We start from the raw sequence: 21,292 nt of genomic DNA on the forward strand, positions 1-21,292 counted from the left end.
CTTGCAAGGGAAAATTTGGGGGATGGTGGCAGGATTGGTACTCCAGCCACTGTAAAAAAAAAACCTCACATTGTTTTTCCATTCCATTTGAACTAGTGTGGTCCTGAAGTGGTTTGTTGTGTGGTTGTTGTGGCAATGTGCTGTATAACTGCATGCTTCCAACCTCTTCCTTGCTAGTATATTTTGTGGTCAGCTTGCACAGACAGAAGGAAATTAACCCTTTTAGTTTAAGCAAATGATCATCTGATATTAATATAAGTGTTCAAAATTTTGGAGGTATTACATAGGGTGGATTCTAGCTGTTGCTGTAAAGAGGTAAAGGTATACGAAATAAGTTAGCAAGTAGACCATAGTTAAAAATGAATATTAAGTGAATATTAAGTGAATAGAGATTTATGAACTGACTTACGCTGAATAAATTGTTTTTGTGTTTGTTGTACACATATATATGTAATGTAATACTGTATTTCATTAGGATATTTAGTGTTGACTATACTTGTTTACCTAAGGATTTTATTTGATGCCTTTATCATTCATAGTGTCTTTTATATACAGTCTTGACTTGATTAATGAAGGCATATGGTTCTAACCATAGCACTATTGATCGATTTCACTGTTAAGCATGTTGATGTATATTAAGGGCTAGAGTGTGCCTCTGTGTCTTATGCCATTTTCGCCATTCTGACTTTGGATATAATATGCCGTGTCTGTGGCCTCTGTGTCATTTCATTTATTGTATCTTAATGGAAGCTCTGTCATGAAAGCGCAGCGCCGTTAGATGGGGACATTGTTAACCGAGTCATGACTGTAGTTAGAGTCTACTCAAGGAAATAAGCTACCTGTTCAGACCTTTTTAGAATGTACAAGATAAAGCTAGAAAGGCTTAAGACAGTAATGTAAGATATGGAAGGGTTGTAATTTAACATGGAATTCATAAATCCATCCATCCATTTTCCAACCCGCTGAATCCGAACACAGGGTCACGGGGGTCTGCCGGAGCCAATCCCAGCCAACACAGGGCACAAGGCAAGAAACAATCCTGGGCAGGGTGCCAATCCACCGCAGATGGAATTCATAAATTACATTCTTTTTTTCCAGCAGAGACTGGTAGTGTTTCCTGAATTTAATAAATTGCCTCACAAACCACATTCTAAAACAGCATTGCAGATCAAGCTTTTGCTTTTCAATAAATTCCCAAGCTTGAAATGTTAACAGTATAAATTAAACCATGAAGTGAAATCCATGTAATTTGCTGTATGCAAATGAGGGTGGAGGGCGGTTGAAACACTCATGTTAATCTAGTTATTCTGCACAAGGGCTAGTAGAAATAAACTACTAATAATGCTGACAAAATGTTCCCTTTGCTGAACGTTTCCACACAAAGCTATTGTCTCTAGACTGGTGGAGCTGTCAGAAACATTGCATAAATACAGTATTTCTATATGTTTGCCTACTGCATGGAAAATGGATTTAAAATAATGGTTTGGTGACAACAAAGCTCAGTGTTTCACACCAAATGTAGGAACTACGTTTATGAAATGTTTCCCCAACCCAATAACTTGGTCTTTCCTTTACACAAGAACAGTTCCTCAGAATTGCCTACTAAGAGTTTTAAGAGGAGCATGGAGCTTCTTCATATTCTTCTGTTCTGGAGAGCTTCTTCACATTCTGCTGTTTTTTACTCGAGCAGCTGGAGCTGATTGTAATGGCACTTCTTGTGCATGGGATCCTGTTTTCATGTTTGGAGACCACTTTCTTTTTACAGACCTTTGAAGAAACTGCTACACTCCCATGACACTTGAGTAGGTTAACAGCTGACTCTATGTATGGCACTGTTCAGCTACAGCACACGTCTCTTTTAAACCATGAGAAAAATTTGAAATGCTAACGTTCTTTCTTTTTTCCTTTCCCAGTACTAATTATGTTTTTCCAAATTTTCTCTTATTTAGAGACCATCTAGATTCTGACTTCTTTGCTTCTGGGTTGTTTGATGACTCCCATGATATACAAAGGCGTCGTGGGTTAATGGCTGCCTCAAGTGAGGACCTTGAAGGGTTTGCTGCAGGGCACCACTTGACAGAAGGTGAAGAAGACACAACCTTTTCTCTTGGTGATGATATCTCGATTGAGAGGCGTTGGCAGGGTGATGAAGACCTTGCTGAACTACTGGAGAAGTCTGTGCAAGGTCAGAGGGATGGAGCTGACCATGACTTCAGTGGGAGTGAGCTTGAGGATGACAAAGATGCCCTATATGCCAGCCAAGCTGACCTGGATCAACAAGCCCGCCATTTAGAACATGCATCTCTGAGGCACCGTGGCTCTCAGAGAGCATCTTTTGAGGATGGTGGGGATGGCAGAGTATCTTGGGGCACACAGACCACTTTTGATAAAGGAGATGATGCTACCCAGTTGCATGGAATTAGTTTGGATGAACTTGAAAGGCTTCGAAGGGCCCTGGAAGAGCAGTCAAGAGCTGGCAGGTCTGGTGGCGAAGGCAATGAGGGAATTGACCAGACCCAAGGTGATCAGGCAGGTGCTGGCGAGGGTCAGGAAGGGGGGGACCAGGGTGCCCAGGAAGGAGCAGCAGCAGGTGCAGGAGCAGAAGATGGAGCAGAAGATGGAGCAGGAGATGACCAACATGACATTGCTGGAGTAAAGCAAGATGAAGATGACTATTATGATGATGAAGCTCCTGAAGAAGACCAGGATGAGCCCCCAGGCCATGGTGCAGGCGAAGCGGACAGCACGGTAGAGTAAAAACTTTCCTTTGTTGCAGACTGCATTGCTAAATGTGTTTTCACTGCTTTGCGCTATTTGTTGCTTGTAATGAAGTAAAGGCCAAGCAAGAACAAAAGCCAGCTTGATGCTCCCTAAAAGGAGCACATGTGAGAAATACTGTATAGCAAATGCTGCTTATTTTGGCACACTTAGTATATTTCACTTGAAAAAAGTAGTACGTATTTGACCTTTTCAGCTCAAATTTTCGAGATGCAGATTATGTGAATGCAAAGCAAAATTCTTCAGGGGTTTAAGTAGTACTGTGGGATCCCAAAATGCAATTTGAATATTGCTCAATAATGTGCCTATTTATAGTTTAATTTATAGTATAATGCATGACTGCTGCCTGGTGTCAAGACCTTCAAAACACCTCGTAGAAACTATTTGCAAAACAGCATTGCATAAGTACCATATTAACATGTGGCTAAAGTCCATCCATACATTTCCTGAACCCACTTACTATATAATATAGAAGAATCTGAGCCTCTCCTGATATCATCAGAAGCATCTGGCTCTGGGTGAGGATCCTTCACTTACATAAACAATCTAACAAATTTGTTTGCCATTCGACTTAATGCATACATTTTTTGATTTGGATAGAAAATCTTTGAACCCTCAGGAAAAGCCCATGCATGTTAGGAAAATGTGCAAACTAAACTCAGAAATTGCTGCATATCAGGGCAGCGAGATATTCTTTTGTCATTTTAAAGATGTTCACTGACTGCTTTAGTTTATTATGGCATTACCTTGTTTGTTTCAGATATAAAATCTAAAGCTCTGTGTGAGTCTGATATACAATAGTAATCACAGTTGTAGTGAAATGTACAACAGTATTTAAGTATAATCCCAACCTACAGCCTCACTATTGAGCATCACGGTTAAATATTTTCCCCATATTAACATTAAAACTAAAAGTGAAGTTTGCATGTTGTCACCATGTCTCCCTGGGTTTTTCTCTGGCTCTCTAATTTTCATTCTACATCCCAAAGATGTGTATATTACTGGCAAATATATGGGTGGTGTATGGGTTATTGTGTGTGTACCCTGTAATATACTTGTCATCCTGTAAAGAAGTGATGCCTTTTTTGTTTTCGGTGCTGAATAGTTGAGTTTAAAAAATGAATGAATAGATACCATTAAAACTCTTTCAGTAAGAATATATAGAAAATGAAAATTGTAAGCTGAACTTTGTTCATGGCAGCCTTTAACCAGGTCCCAGCTTTAGGAATGAGAATGTAAGAAATATTACAATTCAGATGACTGAATTAATTCCTTAAGCTAGTAATAGAATTGCCCCAGTCTATGTGAGGCATTTTTGAAAGATGGTAGCATCATAAAGTGAAATTTTATTCAGATTTTATTCTTGTGCTTTAAATTTTGAGTGCCCTTCCCCATAATTTCCACTAGGTGATCTCAGATATGTATTTCAGCATTTAAGTGAAAACACTCTTCTGTCTCAGCTTCAGCAATGACTTTGAAAATTATGCTTTTGTATATCATATGTAGGTAGTCTATAAGATACACATAGTATAATACATAGTAATGGTTTACCTCAAACAGAACTTTATAACTTTTGAAAAGACAGTCTATCAAATTTATATATCTTTGATAGGTAACAAAATGTGTTTTTTATATATCTTTACATGATACATAAGCAAAATGGTGCTGTAGTTCCTACAGTCTGAGTTCAAATCCTATCATATCCAATGTCTGTTTGGAGTTTGTACTCTCTTTCCTGTAGCTGTGTGGATATCTCATCAGATGTTCCATTTTCCCTTCAGCATAAAAGAAAAGACGTGTATGTAGCTTAAATTATTCAGGAGTTAGTGGATGTGCCGTGTAATGGGTATCTCGCTGCCAACTCTCGCAATAGGCATTGGGTGAATTGTTTACCACTAAGATCTGTAGAATATATGCAGAAAAAAATGCCTGTCCATCCATTTTGTGTCCATGGCTTATGTGTCCCGTGAAAGGCTTGTAGGAAACTTAGTAACAGTCAGTGGAAACCTACCTTAGATGGAATGCCTTCCATTATGGGGCACACACTCACACACCCTCACGCCTACAGACAAACGGAAACTAATGAACAAGAAATCAACACTCTACTCTTGACTGCTGTAGGGTTGGCATCATTTTATGTTACAGTGTACTTATGCAATGCTATGCATTTCTCAATTTTGTGTAGTAAAAATCAAATTTAAAAAATTTCAGTCTTTGCTTAGTTCAATTTAAAAAAAAGTACATATTTCATTATTGGGAGTTCAAATTAAAAGCTGGCAATATTAACTGAAATACATGTGAGAAATTTTAATTTAAAAAAAAATCATGTACAAAAAGTTAGTGCCTTATTAACAGTTGTGCATCCAAAGTATGAATGCTTGTTTGTGCCTACAGTTTAATTCTGTTGTACATTATCTTGTAAAGTGTTTCCTCTTGCTTTGCTTTGTGTTCTGCTAAAACCTGTTAAATTATTTTTATTGTGATGCATTTAATTCCACATTACATTAAAGTTGCAGTGTTCCTTATTGCATGTCGTTTGGCTTGGTAGTATAGTCCTAGCCAAAGCTCCCAGGTGCTTTAGCCAAAAGGTTTCCAATTAATGATTTAAAACACAGTTTTAATTGTGGAAGCACACTCTGGTGGTATTTGAGACACATCCCACATCACCTGAGTCTTTATGTGCTCTGCAGTGCCTTGTATAATTAACTGGTGTTTCACCATTGGATTCCAACACACTAATGTTTCCTGCAAGGTGGCTGCACCAGCTACAACTATAGGTCTGCTATTTCCAGCTATTAAAAACTGAATGGTAAAAGGAATGCTGCAACTTTAATTTACCACACTGTTACTGTGTGACACTGCTGTGCCTCTGTCTTCATCTTTGAATTCATTAAACTAAATGATTCCAAAATGCTTCATTAACTGCAAAATGAAAACTTAGTGTATGCTGTTCAAATCCTGAACTCAAACAAGGACTCAAGCAGAAAGGCTGAGGCTCTCTTTTGTTCAAATTATTGTTAGATTTAGTTTGAACCCAATTGCTGATGTGTGCTAACAATACAATTGGGTGATGAATATGACTTACGTCTTTGATGTATATTCCCATTGTTATGTTAATTGGTAGTTTTAATATTTACAGTAGATATGTTGGTACTTTGGTGGTACAAACATTAAACTTCAAGCCATTGCCTCCTTGTGACCCTAAACAAGTTACATCTCCTGCTAATGTGTCTATTTTGTAAATATGGGAATAAATTTTACAGTACTTGTGGAGCACCATGACGTAGTTCACTATATGAAATGTAACTTCATAAAATATAAGGAGGCGTTTCATTCACTAACTTCCATTACTTCACCTCCTAGTGTTCACATTTTACAAATACACTGTATATATCGGTAATGGTCTGTGTGAATGAGTGTGGCCCTTTATCTGCTTCTTTAATTCTACAAATCATCAGGGAAGGTACTACATCAGATTAAAAGGGTGCAAGTTCATCACTAATTTCCTTTATAATCCTAAAACAGTTCAATTGCCAGTTTTAGTACAGTGGAAGTATTCAGAAATCTATAAGCTAATGTTGCATTACTTGACTTGCTCACTGCATCTCATCTCCAAACCATGTCAATTTACACACTGCTGACTGCCTCTGACTCATTTGGATTATGTCAATTAAGGTTACTACAAGACCTGACAGCAAGTACAGATACTACTCACTTTGGAAGGTACTATGTAAAATAATGAAGTTGTAGATCCAGTCTATAAAATTCATGCAAAATAATGAAGGTGCTCATTTAATTTATAAAATTAACTTTTTACCTTTAATGTGCCTAGTCACTTCCTATAAATGTTGAAAAAACAGTACAGTACAGATGGTTTTGTGTATAATAGATTAAATCATTTTCAAACAATTTAACTTCAGTTCAGGATCACGTTGGACCAGGAGGCTCTAAACATTGTTGATGTGCAGGCTCAATCCCCACCAATTATTCTTCATTTGACTGTGAATGAGTAACTTCCCTGGCCAGCCCTTACACTCTTGAAAAGTATTACACTATATGCAATAGAAGTATCATTGACTTGTGATTTGAGTAAATCGGTCATCTTAATAGGTTGTCTGTGTTAAGTATAATACCACTTTTCAACACTTAGTAGTCTATGATTTTTTTTTTTCTCTGTCACTCGGATATATATTTCATTATATTATTTAAATGAGTTGATATATTTGCTATTAATAAATCTAAAGTATTTTTCCAGTCATCATTTAAAATACAGTCAAACCAAGGCTTCAAAATTTTGGTGAATTTCAAAGATGACGCATTTGATATTTTAAAATTCTACCTTTCCTCTTCCCTCCTAGAATTTGTCAATTGTATGGCTCTTTTTGATAGCATTTCAGATACTACGTTGGCATTCTGGGAATGTTTATCATTTTTGCAGCCCTAGGAAATTTCCAATACTGTAAATGAATTTGCGTATGACATATTTCTAATATTTAGTTTGCACTGTAACAGAAATAGATGTCTGCTGGGTGGAAGAATGGAAAGTTTTGGTAGTTTATGTGACAGCAGAAATCATTAACACCTGAAACTGTCAAGGATAGCTCAGGCCATTCTAGTTCTAAAATAATCTGTATGGGAATAAACACATTCATCCACAATATAATAAATATAAAGTTTTTTTTTCACTTATCAATATTTAAGAATATGTAGCTAATGTAAGAGGCATGGTAGTGTTGGAACCCCGTGAAATGTGCTCCTCTGCATGGAGTTTTGCACATTCATTAAATTCTCTAAAATGTGTTAAAATTGTTTGGAGGGAAGACATTTTCTTGCTGTCTACAACTACAACATGTAGTCAGGGACTTGTATCTGGCCACTGTACACATTGGTCCTGGTGAAATGTCCAAACAAATGTAGTGCCTTGCTTTACTTAATGTCACTTTACCAGTCGTTTAGAGTGACCTGTGTAACATTACAAAAATGGTTATCATTTTTTCCACAGATTGTCTAACATCTGTAGAACAGCTAGCTGCAGCATTACTTTCAAAGAATTCTGTATTAAAGGAGTAATGTCAGCTTTGTGGCCTTCTGATGTGTATAAACTTCAACACTTCTCACTATAGTCAGACTTAATGTTATGAATTTTTCGTGGGAATTGTAGCCAATTTGAATATGGTGTTGAACTGTAAACGACAAAGTTGCGTTTGCAGCTTCCAACGCTGTGAAAAAAGTGGAAATAATTGCATAGCATACAATGTCTTGGGATGTCATTTCCCCTGGGAACATATTATGATTTGGCAAGCAGTTGACCTTAGTTAGTAAGGTGTTCTAGGTTTATGTTTAAGAGTTGTACAAAAGGTGGCTGTGTGGATAGCCCCTGATTGTAGTTGTGCTGATCAGTCATCTGCTCATTACTGTTCTGTTAATTTTCCATTACCAAGATTAGTGATGTCATGATGCCAGAATTTTTGTGTTCAACGCTCAGTACCTTTTGATACCACTACAAAAACAAAAATCCTATTTGATGTTTTTTTATTAAAGCATCTCCATTATTGAAATGAACAATACTGTGCGATTTTCTTTAATACAATATAAAATATATAAATGCAAACAGTCAACAACAGCTTTAAAAATCTGGTTATATCCATTAAGTAGTTACCCAACTCTCACTTAAATAAACAAGTATTAGCATTCACAAATATCAAAGTACATTGCAGGGCTTGAGCTTTAATGTGTGGCAGAGGCGGGGATCCCACCAGTGTAACAATGGATGAGGTTTATAATCTTGGGGGTATTTCAACATAGCGTTTATAAAGAATGGTATCCTCATAGACTACTGGATTTGTCTTAGCAAGTGCACATTTTAAATTTATTCTGACATTTTCTGTCCAGTAGCTAAATACTACTGTTTAAAATCCATGCTAAATATAAAGATTCAAACATTATTATATATGTACAATTGAATTAGTGAATTCCAAGATAATTCACAGATATTTCCATTTAAAGAAACTCTTTAAAGCTGGTTTTGTAACAACATGGTAACAAAGCCTGGTTTTGTTAGTGAATCATTCTGTTAAGTTTGTAATATTTGCTACTGTGATATTTTATATTTTTGTCATTAGCTGGTTAAAAAATATTACTGAAGAGTAGCATTTAAAGGTCAAATTACATTAATTCAAATTTCAAATGTCCGAAACTTGTGGTGATTTAATCTTCCAAATCCGTCCCATTTTATTTTTATATTTGTCCCAACTTTAAAGATTCTTGTGTGAAATTAAACATGTTAGTATACCATTAGTCATTTATTTTTAGATCTCCTGTTAAATAGCCATTGTTTTGATGCTTTTAAGGTTTCTTATTTTGTTATTGTTCATCCCTGTATACAAATCCAGAATTAGAAAATTGTTTGAGCTGTCGTTAACTGTACTCAAAAAATTTATAACTGTGAGAAAGTATTAAATTCTTCAATGTATTTATTATTCATATAGTATGATGTGTGCTTTCACTTATGAGATATAGCTTATCTTCGAAAGCCAAACAAATAACACAAATTTAGTGTCTGCAGATTCATATCTTACAGTCAAATATGCTGTTTTTTTTAGTTCTGCTAACTGCGTGTTTTGGTGATTACACACCTCTGTTAACACAGTAAATGTCATATTAATATGGAAATATCCCATGTCTATCCAAGCATTGAAACACTAAAATTTACTTTTGGTGTTGACAAATGGAGCAACTTCTGCCATCGCCGGTGCAGACAAGCCAAACAAACATTTTGTTTGAGTCTTGTGTTGATGTTTACTTGCTGCAGCTGTTGTGGCAAGTCCTCTGACTACCCACAGTCCTACGATACACACAACTGTGGATGCATGTGAGGTCTCCCTCCTCGATCCATGATATTGAACTGCATGTGAACTATACAAATGTTTGAACTGATTACAATCAGAGAATAAAATGTATAGCCTCCATTCTTTTATTGAGATTGTGTAGGACTCTATTAAAAGCAGTTAATCTCATTATCTTTTCATCTCCTCGTACAAAGGCGTGAAAATACAAGTTAAACGATTACATCATTACACTTTTAAAGCACACACAAATCTGTTCCTGATCTAAATCTATAATGGGGTAAAAGTGGAAAACAACATTAGCCTCTGTATTTGTGTTATGTTTTTTTTTTCTTTTGGACTTTTGCCGAGTTTGTTTTCAACATATATTGATGCGGTGCTGTAGCATCACCATTGTAATTTTTATATGTAGTTTTTACTCACTTTATTGCTATGCATTATTGTGCCTTCTGAAGTAATTTGTCTACTTGCAGTCACACATGATCATAATACCGAATTTCTCGTTATTACTGATACTGTACAAGAGGTGGAACTGTTCAGTTTTCAGACCTTTGGTACCAAATTAGTATCAAAATATCATTTCTTGTGCCATCTCTAATCAAGATACATACTGTACATCACCAGTACATCACCAGTTTGATGTCATACAATTCTTTGCATTTATTCGCAATAGTAGCTATATCCTGCCACGTGTCATCTGTCTTGGCATCTCCTTACATTTGTGCACACAGAATAAATGTTGGGCCCACTTAATAAAATACACTCTAATGGCTGCCTTCCTTTGCCATTACTTAAAAAATTTTCATCACCATTACCAGCATGTTATTCTTTCTCTGCCCTGTTATATCCTCCCATGAGAGTATTTTTCTTGGCCGCTGGACAGCGGCCTGACAAAAAATACCATTTAAGATTAAGTCTGGTTTATTATTTCAGTAACTTTTAGAAAATATGCCATTTGGCTAAATTTTGAATGTCCTTTTTGGAAAGACACATCTTAGATGGCAAAAGAAGATGTGAAACTGTTGTTTTATTCAGGTAAGGAGCATCTTTAGGAAGTGAATCACTGGCTGCATACATTTTTATACTTTATTGAGAATTAATCACTCTACTGGGGATCATATATAGACGACCTGGGACTAATAGTGAATGGGTATCACTTGTATTGAGTGTACAATTTCCCAGAATGCTCCTGTTACTGTCAGCTGGGCAGTGACAATAACACCTTCAAATTGCATTCCACCACAACATCTCTGTAGAAGAAAAGTGCCAGGAATATTCATCCACTAACCCTCCACGGACCCCATGTGATGCTCCTCCTACCCCCTTCATTAAAGTTCCATAAATCTACTTTATTCATTGATAAATAGCCATCAATATTAGGGTCAGCCCACTTTTGCAATCCAAAAAGAGTAGGTGTCTAGCTGTTTACCACCAGTCATTAGTCCCTTTACACTTTCCAAGCTTGTTTATTTAGCTGACCAGTGCTATATGAGTTTGAGAGCCTCTGCCTTTGGTGATTTCTACACATTACCAGTGCTGCATTTTGGGTCCTTGTCAAGAAAAATTCTAATCCTTTTCAGAAACCCTGTTACTGATCAATGTGCCTCTGTTTCTTTTGTGCTATGTCTACCTCTACCGCCACCACAGCTGCTGCTTGTTTCTGTGTTTAATTTCTCCTTATGTTTGGCAATAAAATGTGATTGCACCTGGTGATTTTAGTGTGGCGCCTTTCTTCATTTCCTGGCATGTTAAGCACCAATTTGTGAGAGTGTTCTTCAAGAAGTGCTTCTCTTTCTCCATCCACTTCAGCTTTTCTAGTGACCCCCCTGCTGCTCCTCAGGTGGTAAGGGTTTGAGCAACTCACTCATCCAAATCTTAGTGACTCCCTGGAAGTGATTTTGCTTCCCTGGCACTTGACAGTATATCTTTGAATTGGGACTGGGCATTTGTGTTTGGGGATTAAGCCTAGGAATGTGGTGGCTTGACTAAGTTAAGTGTACCCAGAAATAAAATAAGCCTTCAGTGCTGAAAATGAACTGGAAAGTGAAGCAGACACCATTCTCACCTGCTTGGAAGGTAAGTGTGTGCTCTTTACATAACTTGGGATGGCATTCTAGTGGTAAATGTGGTATAATCATTAAATTAAGTGAACTGTTGAGTATTTAATATATGAAAATGGTATCAGTAAATAGTGCATCTTTGACATTTCCACGTGAGACAAAGGCAGCCTTTTCATGCCTTATTTAATCAGTAAAAGTAGAATTCATTCTGATTTGTTTGTCTAGGAAAGGAAAAAAAGCAAGAATGTAGAATTTAAAACAATTTGGTGCTTTGTGAAATGGACAAAACTTTATAAGTTTCACTTTATAAGGCTGCGTATGTTACTGAATGATGGACGTCTTAATTACACTGTGCCTTGGTATCTAATTTGTTGATCTGCAGGGAGAAAGAGATAGCCAGACGTCTATGTTCAATGTAGCAGATTTAACTGCAGCGAACGATGGCTTAGCCTGTTCTTAAGAGCTCCGAGTAAAGCTATCTGTCCATTATTTAATTGAACAGTCACATTAACTTCCCCATCCCCAGTGCTGAGCTTTGAAGTAATAATTGATTCCTTGGAGAGCTTTATAATATAGTGTTAAAACACTACACGTAAGTAGAATTTTCATAACTTTACACACTTTTATATATTTATGTTGTCACTCATGCTGGTAAAGAAAAAACAGGAAATAGAACGAAGAATATATCAGATCTGGTGGTTGAAAGCAACTTCCTGTGTCCAACAAAAACTTCCACTCTTTGGAGAGTAAATGGCTTTCTGAGTGCATTACATAGTTTCTGACTTCTAATAATGAAGCACATCTCTGTGCCATGGCAAGATGGAATGCTTTTAAGGATCGTGCTAGCAATGTAGCCATGAAGTCCATGTTAGATTCACCAATAATCAAAGCTGGTTTAAGTTAGGGTTAATTCCAAAAGAGCAGCAATTGGAAGACAATCTACTGAGACCCTGAGAATGTCCAAAAAAAAAAAAAAACAGAAGTACAACTGTATTTCTAGTCAGATGTGAATCTGGGGAAAGCCAGAAAGTGTGGTTATAGGAGGCTGCTGGAGTTTGGCTATATTTCTCATGGGCAAGGTTCAATTATGGATTCATTTTTGGGAAATGAATATTGTGCACAGTTTAAAATTGTATTAATTTATGTCATACAGTTTGAGGAAATTATGTTCTTCAAATGTCTGCTTTCAATTTGGTATTTCAAAGTAAATTGAACTTCTTTACTGTAGTGTAGTACTAAGGTGGCAAAATCTTGTTGGCATTGATTGATCTGTTATTAAGATCATGACCTTTATTTGTGGATAGGTTCACTTGTAATGTTTTTACAAGTGGGAAAGATTGTTTTCTTGGGTTTAGTAAAATTAATACATTTCTAATAGGAATCAAATAAAATAAATATTTTGCAGTTATATTTCCTAGACAGCTGTAAAGATGAAGCAACAGTGTATGTGTAAATCTTGACGGTCTTGATACCATACATGAACCAAAGATTAAGTGTGGTGTATGTTCATGAAGGAGGAAACACATGATATGATTTTAAAATCACTAATAACACTAAAATAAAGCACAGGCTGCACTGTTACCGAATTCTCAGTGGCTTTTGAACCATTACATTTTTCTGTAGCACACTGTGGAAGATAAGAGGTGGCTTAGTATGGTTTATTTAAAAAATAAAGGTATACTACCACTTAAAAGTTTAAGAACCCCTCAGTTTTTTTTTTTTGCTTTTTACTGCTTACTTTTTCACCATTTTAGGTCATTCATTGCATTTCAACTGATTAAATGTGAAGTAAAATCGGAAAAACTGACTATAAGTTTTAAGCAAATAACTCGTATAGGAATAAAACTGTGAACTTACCACCTTGTGGGCTGGTTTATAACTCCCTTGTCGAAGAAGCAGGGTGCTTAACATAGCCGTTTACTTCAGTACCACCACAAAATTTCCCTTTCTTCACCTGCATTATGTTTCTATTAATGAACTCTGTCCCCTTTTCATCTCATTGCTGAAGTGCGTTTGTCAATAAATATCCTCTTAATTCCACACTCAGTAGCCTTATGTTTAAAATGGAATTTTAAATCCTAGCCTCTTAGCACTTCACTTTCACATCCAGTCCCCTTTAAATCACTTCTGGTTCGGGGCTGCTGTTCAGCAAATAAGGGACAACAAGCTAAAAATCCTCCTAGTAGCTCCTGGTGTACAAGATTCACTCCAGTGCAGAACTTGTGGGTCAGGCAACAAAGTCAGTTTTCACAGTCAGTTCCGGGCTCATGTGCTACTACTCATGTTGCTCTTATACTGTGTAGCTGCTTATTTTTAAAGGCTACAGACCCATCATACATCCAATAATTTCCCACTCTGTAAGAAACATAGAAAACATCAAGCCAGTCCTCATATGGAATCCACAATGTAAGGTGAATGTCCCAGTATGATGTTTTAAATAGCGTATCTTCAACATCTGGACATGAAGATCAGACATTCAAATAAGAATTACATTCTGTGTACAAGTGACAATAAAGTTGAACTCGAGCTTGAAGAGAAGCCACCATCTATTTCCTCTAAAAAAATTTCAGTCTCTCTCCCATATGTTAACAATTATAAATGTGGTATGCCAACTGCATTACCAAATCAAAAATAAAAAGACCTTCCTAAAAATCATGTTGCAAAGTGAACAGTAAGATTTTCCTTCCTTTTGTTACATAAAAACTAGAAATTCATCAAAATAACATGTTCCCTAAATGAGTATTAGAATATCTAGAAATGTCTCCCCTGTAAATTGTTAATATGTGTCTCCTTGTATCTATACCTCAGTTTGTTTGTTTTTTAACTTATGCACAGCTTTGTTTTTCAAGCCACAGACTTAAAATCTGGCACATACAGTAGGTAGTTCTCAACATAAGTCCGGTTTTTCACACATATCTTTAAGCCTTAACTAACCATTTCCAACCATTCCTCAACTTGGCTTTGGAGTGATCCCAAGAAATACTGCTGTGTAATCTATTAGGATTATATTTGGTTTTAACTTTTTTTTCTTTTCCACGTGATATTTTCATGGGTTTGCACTTTATTTTTCACCCCTTGGGTATTTAAAGATATTAGAGTTCTTAATGTGTTGCTTATTTTACCTTTCAGTTTTGTTTTGATATAGTTAATTGCTTTCACTTCTTATTTATGTTATATTATGGCTTATTTGTTTACCTTTGCTATGTTGGTACCTAATGACAGCTGCAAGTGTCTGATACATGATTTCATCCCCATGCTGGTATTAAAAATCAGAGTTGTGCACTTCATGGTTGTCCAAAATTATGGTTAACCCAAAACTTTGTGCTATGCTTTTTAACCTAGACTTTTGGCTTTGAACTTTACTATTGTTTTTTTGCCTGTATTTTTTGATTAGTATTTTATCTACCACTTGTAGTCCTCCTAGTTTTGAACTTTGTCTTTTTCTTTGACTGCATTTCATTCTCCTAATCTCTTAGATTTGCTCGTGTGGCTTGTCACATTCTCATCTTATTGTCATAATAGTGATTCATTGACAAAAAACAACACCCCACAGATTGTCACGGTAGTGTAATGTTTGCATGCTTGTCTTTGAAGCTCAAAATCGATCTTTGATTACCACTCTATTTAACTTTTTCTTTAATCAAGCATTTCATTATTATTGCCCTGCCATGGACTGGTGCCCTGCCCAGGATTTGTTCCCTGCCTTGCGCCCTGTGTTGGCTGGGATTGGCTCCAGCAGACCCCCGTGACCCTGTAGTTAGGATATAACGGGTTGGATAATGGATGGATGGATTATTATTGCCATGGTCCCTAGCCACCCAAGTTTTGAAAACATTGTCTTTGGAGGTATTTATTTCAATTTGGTGTTCATAGTGTATTCTCACACCATTACACCACTATCACTACCTGCTCACAACTGTTTCTGTGTTGAATTTGAAGCAGCATAAGTCAGGTTTTGATATAAAGCTTTTAGCCTTGCCCTTGAAGAGGCAGCATGGTTGATGAGGTCACAACCCCACAGCTGAGTCAAATCTCCTAACTTTAAATTTACAGTGATGTTTGGAAATAATTACTAGGCTAATCTGTGAATCAGAGCTACAGTTTCAGAAAAGCGAAGAGTATGAAATATGCACTTCCCACAAACCAGGCCTTTTCTTCTACCTTCCCAAATATTCACCACTTTCCATCCAGCTTTTTCCAAGACTCCAGTTCTTCTTTTTCAGGACCATGAACTTCTGTGTCTTCTAACAGCAATACAGGAAACAGCTGATAGTCCATGAAATCCACCAGTTCATCACAGGCCACCCTTATACCTACAATCATCCACACTAAATCCCTTTTGGACCAGTTCAGAGTCACCATTTAACTCCATAGGCATTTATTGAAACGTGGGAGGAAGCCGGGGTGGCTTGAGAAAACCAGTATAAGCATGTAGACAAAGCCACCCAGACAATGACAGCATCCATTATAGAATCCAGTTGTAGCCCATGAAGCTACCTAGCCACCCTTTTTTACAATACAACTTTGTCATGTCAATTGAATGGGGGATACTAGAAGTGACATCTGGTACCTAAATAATATGTGTGACCACCTTCTTACCCATTTTCAACACATGTTGCCAAATAAAGAACTTGCTTTCCAAAACTATACTTATGACACTCTCGCCTAGCCATTTCTATTTTTCCCTAAAGAAGTTATCTACACATAAGCAGTATGTCTGCCTGTACTGCTTCCTACCTGTAAGGGTAGACGCCATAGAACATCCACCCTTAATTTAGCAATGTTAGAAATTGAAGACTATAGTAAACACTTCCCAGTCCTCCATTCACCAATAACTAGTTATTCAATGGTACATATGTCTCCACAGAGTACTTCTTACTTTAAGAACAACACTTCAAAGACATTACTTAAAGAAAGAAGGACACAGCTTATCCCTTCATACAATTCACTTTTTGAGGGAGCTTCATTTAGATAGAGTGTATTATGAGGCCCTCTGTTGTCTTCTAATCATGTTTATTAAACCCATTAATATTAAATACTAGATATTACGCAAAGTTAAAATTAATTTGTCTAGAAATAGAAATAATTGTATCTCTGACATGTTTAATGCCCTTCAAGGAAGAGAGAGTGAAAGACCCAACCCTTTCTGACGTGCCTTAACACGCGAGCAGATGACGTGCACTTTACAACTGCCAACGTCCGAGATCAACAAAAGAAGAAATGTATTTTGAATTTTATCACTTTCTTTTTTGTTTTGATTGCAGGATAGTTGATATAGCCATCCCTGGTTCAGTTTTCAGACGGGTGTCTTTTGTGTGGAATTTTAACCTTTTCCTTTTCTCTTGCAGTCCAAGGGTACACTGTTTTATTAACTAGCTACTTTATTTTGGCCCAGTATGAGTGACTGTAATTAAGGACTGGTGTGTGGATAGTCTCTCTCTGTGTGTGACAAAAGTTTGGCTGAGGAGCACAGATGCAGCACAGGCAGTTTGAGGATGGAGAGCACACCTGTCCCTAAGAATGCAACAGTAAGTGATTGCTTTTGTGGGGTAAAGTGATGTACAATCCCCTGCCTTAAGCTGTAGAAGAAGTGATGTCGGTCATCTTGCAGACTAGTGAGGAAAACGGAAAACGATTGCTATATATATATGTTTGTGTGTGTGTGTATACAGTATGTTGTATGTGCGTTCGCTTCCCAGGTCCTCCTTGTGTGGAGTTTGCATGTTCTCCCTGTGTCTGCATGGGTTTCCTCCAGGTGCTTCGACTTCCTCCCAAGGTCCAAAGACATACAGGTTACTGTAAGTGCATTGGCGATCCTAAATTGTCCCTAGTGTGTGCTTGGTGTGTGTGTGTGTGTGGGTGTGTGCCCTGCGGTGGGCTGGTGCCCTGCCCGGGGATTTGTTCCTGCCTTGCGCCCTGGGTTGGCTGGTATTGGCTCCAGAAGACCCCCGTGACCCTGTGTTTGGATATGGCAGGTTGGATAATGACTGACTAACTGACTGTATGTGCGTATATATGTTTAATGATTGGCTATTCAGTAACCTTACAGTCTGTGCTTCAAAACTGTCTTGGCTATTCAGTAACGTTACAGTCTATGCCTCAAAACTTTCCCTGAATTGGATGGTGTGAGTGACAATGGCCCCATACCATTTGCCAAAAGATAGTAGTAAGAAAAGCAACTGTAAAGGATGGCTGTGGTCTCTAATTATATTTTTTGCCTTTCCAAGACAACAAGTGTTATGTATGTCCTGAACAGAAGGCAGCTGGATAATATTCTTTTCCGCTACACCCTGCAGGGCTTTACAATTTTGAGCTGAGAAAGTACCTCACCAGAATGTGCTGCACCTAGTGAGGACGGACTCCACTGTGCACATGTACAGTAGAAGTCGTGAGACCAAATGAAGAAATATGAGCTTTACTCAGATGACTGAGGAAGTAGTGGCATTGGTGAGCCTTTTGGACAGTAGTTAATATTTGACGTTCCCAGTTCAGTTCATTGCTGATGGTTATTCCAAGACATTTAAAGCTGTTTGCCCTTTTAACAGTATTCTCACAGATATAGATGGGAGTATGGCCTGCTTTCTTCTTCCTGAAGTCTATGATCATCTCCTAGGTTTTACTGACAATAAGGGTGACATTGTAGTCCTGGCACCATTGCCACAGCAGGCAGACCTCTTCTCCGTAAGTGATCTTATCATTATGGGTGATCAGGCCTATGATGACGATGTCTTCAGCAAATTTAAAGATTGACTTGGAGCAGTGTCTGGCCAGCCTGTAAAAGATGAACAAGGAGTGCAGAGGGGAACTTAGCATAACACCCTTTGGAATGCTTTGCTGAGGATCACTATGGAGGATGTAATGTTGCCCTCTGCAACCGCTGAAGTGTATCGGTCCAAAGTGCAGTTGCAGAAGATGACTCTATATCCTAAGTTGGGCAATTTAGTGGTCAGCTTTTCTGGTATAACATGCTGAGCTGTAGTCTATGAGCAATGTCTCTGTAATAACCATTTTTATTATCCAGATGTACCAGGATGGTGTGGAGTGCATCCTCTATGCAAACTGGAGGTAATCATGACTCTCTGGAAAATTCTGTTTAATGTGTCCCACAGTCTCTCAAAGTACTTCATCAAATATAGCACATCATTCAGACAATCTACTTTTGTTTTCTAAGCCACAAGGATGATTGTTGTCTTTTTGAAACAGGGGCCACAGATTCCCTCAGTAAAACATTACAAGTTATTACTGAAGATGTTAGCTAAATAGCTGCTATATATTTTTAAAACACCCCTGGAAATTCCATCCAGACTGGATGTGTTACAGACATTAACTTTTTTAAAAGTCCTCCTTAAGTTAGAAATAACGGAAGATGTGGTGCTCCAGGCAATAAAATGACTGGTTGCTTGTTATTGTGATCAAAGTGGGCATTATTATAGAAAGTATTACCTTTATTGAAGAAAAATGTAGACGAAGTTGGATTAGTCTTTACTTTGCAGTGCATAAGCATCTCTAATCTTGCCAAAGTTTTTGTAGAATATTGGCATCTGCTATACACAGGGAATAATTTACTCCAGTAATGCTGTTTAGCTACTTTGAATGCTTTTCTGAGCTTGTATCTGCATTTCTCCTTTGTTTCCATATCTTAGTACCCCCAGCCAGTGCTTTAGCAGGTACATCAAGTGATAAGCTGTCTCCAGTTGGAATGGTCACCAGCAGTAGCTTCAACATTGATACTGTTTAATGTTGACTCTCTGCATGTCATCCTGGAAAATTATACTTAGGCCATCTGGGTCTCCTTTTGTCATCTTGTGGAATCCAGTGCTTTGTCATTTTGGATGGTCTTTGGTTTGGTAAGCCAAGATGTAGTCTGCCAGGTACCATATGTGTTTCCTCACAATCTCCTCTTAACTTTTTTTTTCACCAGCTCTACATAAGATTCCTCATTAGTAATCCTGTTGTAGCAGGTGACATAAAAATTACCCTAAGTAGACAACTCTGCTGGAATAAATCTAACTGTTGGGGGACACACATGTTGACCTTCAAAACCTCAATGCCGTAAATAGCAGTTGGTAGAAAAAATGAATTGAACTGAGTTATCTTTGATCTGGAGCTGATAGTCCTTGATGACTGGATGTGGCACATATGTTGGAAAGTCACAGTGGCTGTGCTTATTGTGAAGTTGACACCTGCTTCTATCCTGCCATCAACTACTAGAACACTGCCAAGATAAGTAAAACAATCAACATTTTTGATCTGTTAATCAATAGTGACTTGTGTTGTTGATTCTTTTGTACCAATCTGCATATTGATCTTTAGACAAATCCTTTCTGCAGTTTTCCAACGTTTCATAGCCAGATTGTGGAGCCTACTGCCTGTTTCTACCAGGAGTGCAATGTCATCGCCAAAGGCCAGATCTGTCGGGTGTGTGTGTGTATATTCAATTGTAAACCAAAGTGAGACCGTTTGCAGGCTCTCCATGTGATGAAAACAACTGTTAAGAGAAATAAAAAGGGTGGGGGTTGGGTGGGATAATTTGCAGCCCTTTCTGACTCCAGCTATAAACTTAAACTAATTCATGCCCATATATATCTTGATAAAATAACTGTAGTTCAAATAAAGGCTTTCAAAGAGTTTACTGTATTCTTTCAGAAAATGAATGATGTCACTGGTGATCTGTGGATTCTTAATAAGAAATTTGAAGATTGTTTTTTTTTTCTGGCACACAGTTAATTCACACACTTTTTGATGAATCCAGTTACAATGTTTGTATTCATATCCAAATCTGACAGGGAGTCTCTAAATTTGTAGGAAGGGTCTGACTGCAGACCTCCAGTGACAGGACCTTGTGACTTGATTTGGGGACCTGGGGCTGGAGCTGAGTCTTGCCACAGGGGTTATCTTGAAAATATGCTGTTCAGTGGATCCCCAGGACTGCAACATTGTTTTAGTGGAGTGGGCATGTAAAGGTAAATAGGGATGCTAAGTATAAAAATAACAACATTTATTTATATAGTATGTTTTATACAACAATGTTGCTCAATGTGATTTAAAGGATTGACAAAAAAAAGTTTCAAGAAAAGATAAACAATTAAAATAAGGCAATAATATTAAAGAATAAGTAAAAACAAAGCAAGGTAAAGTGAAATGGCCTTGGAGGACAGAAAAAAAACTCCAGTCATGCAAAGAAACACTATCTGCAGGGGTTACAGTTCCAAAAGTCCACCAGGCCCCAACTGGGCTTTCTACCATAGATAGATAGATAGATAGATACTTTATTAATCCCAAGGGGAAATTCACACACTCCAGCAGCAGCATACTGATACAATATTAAATTAAAGATTGATGATAATGCAGGTAAAAACAGACAATAACTTTGTATAATGTTAATGTTTACCTCCCCCGGGTGGAATTGAAGAGTTGCATAGTTTGGGGGAGGAACGATCTCCTCTGTCTGTCAGTAGAGCAGGACGGTGACAGCAGTCTGTTTCTGAGGCTGCTCTTCTGTCTGGAGATGACACTGTTTAGTGGATGCAGTGGATTCTCCATAATTGATAGGAGCCTGCTTAGCGCCCGTCGCTCTGCCACAGATGTCAAACTGTCCAGCTCCATGTA

At 37.5% G+C, this 21,292-nt stretch overlaps 1 protein-coding gene across 1 annotated transcript in view; it reads left to right on the forward strand.

Moving 5' to 3' along the window:
• LOC114658276 (uncharacterized) overlaps window positions 1-21,292 on the forward strand; it is a 100,722-nt gene that overhangs the window by 25,911 nt on the left and 53,519 nt on the right. The window contains exon 5 of the mRNA XM_028810438.2: window positions 1,950-2,748. Within this exon, the coding sequence (XP_028666271.2) occupies window positions 1,950-2,748 (799 nt within the window). The remainder of the gene's footprint in view (window positions 1-1,949; window positions 2,749-21,292) is intronic.

This window comes from Erpetoichthys calabaricus, chromosome 9 (assembly GCF_900747795.2).
Source record: "Erpetoichthys calabaricus chromosome 9, fErpCal1.3, whole genome shotgun sequence".
Classification (NCBI taxonomy): domain Eukaryota; kingdom Metazoa; phylum Chordata; class Cladistia; order Polypteriformes; family Polypteridae; genus Erpetoichthys; species Erpetoichthys calabaricus.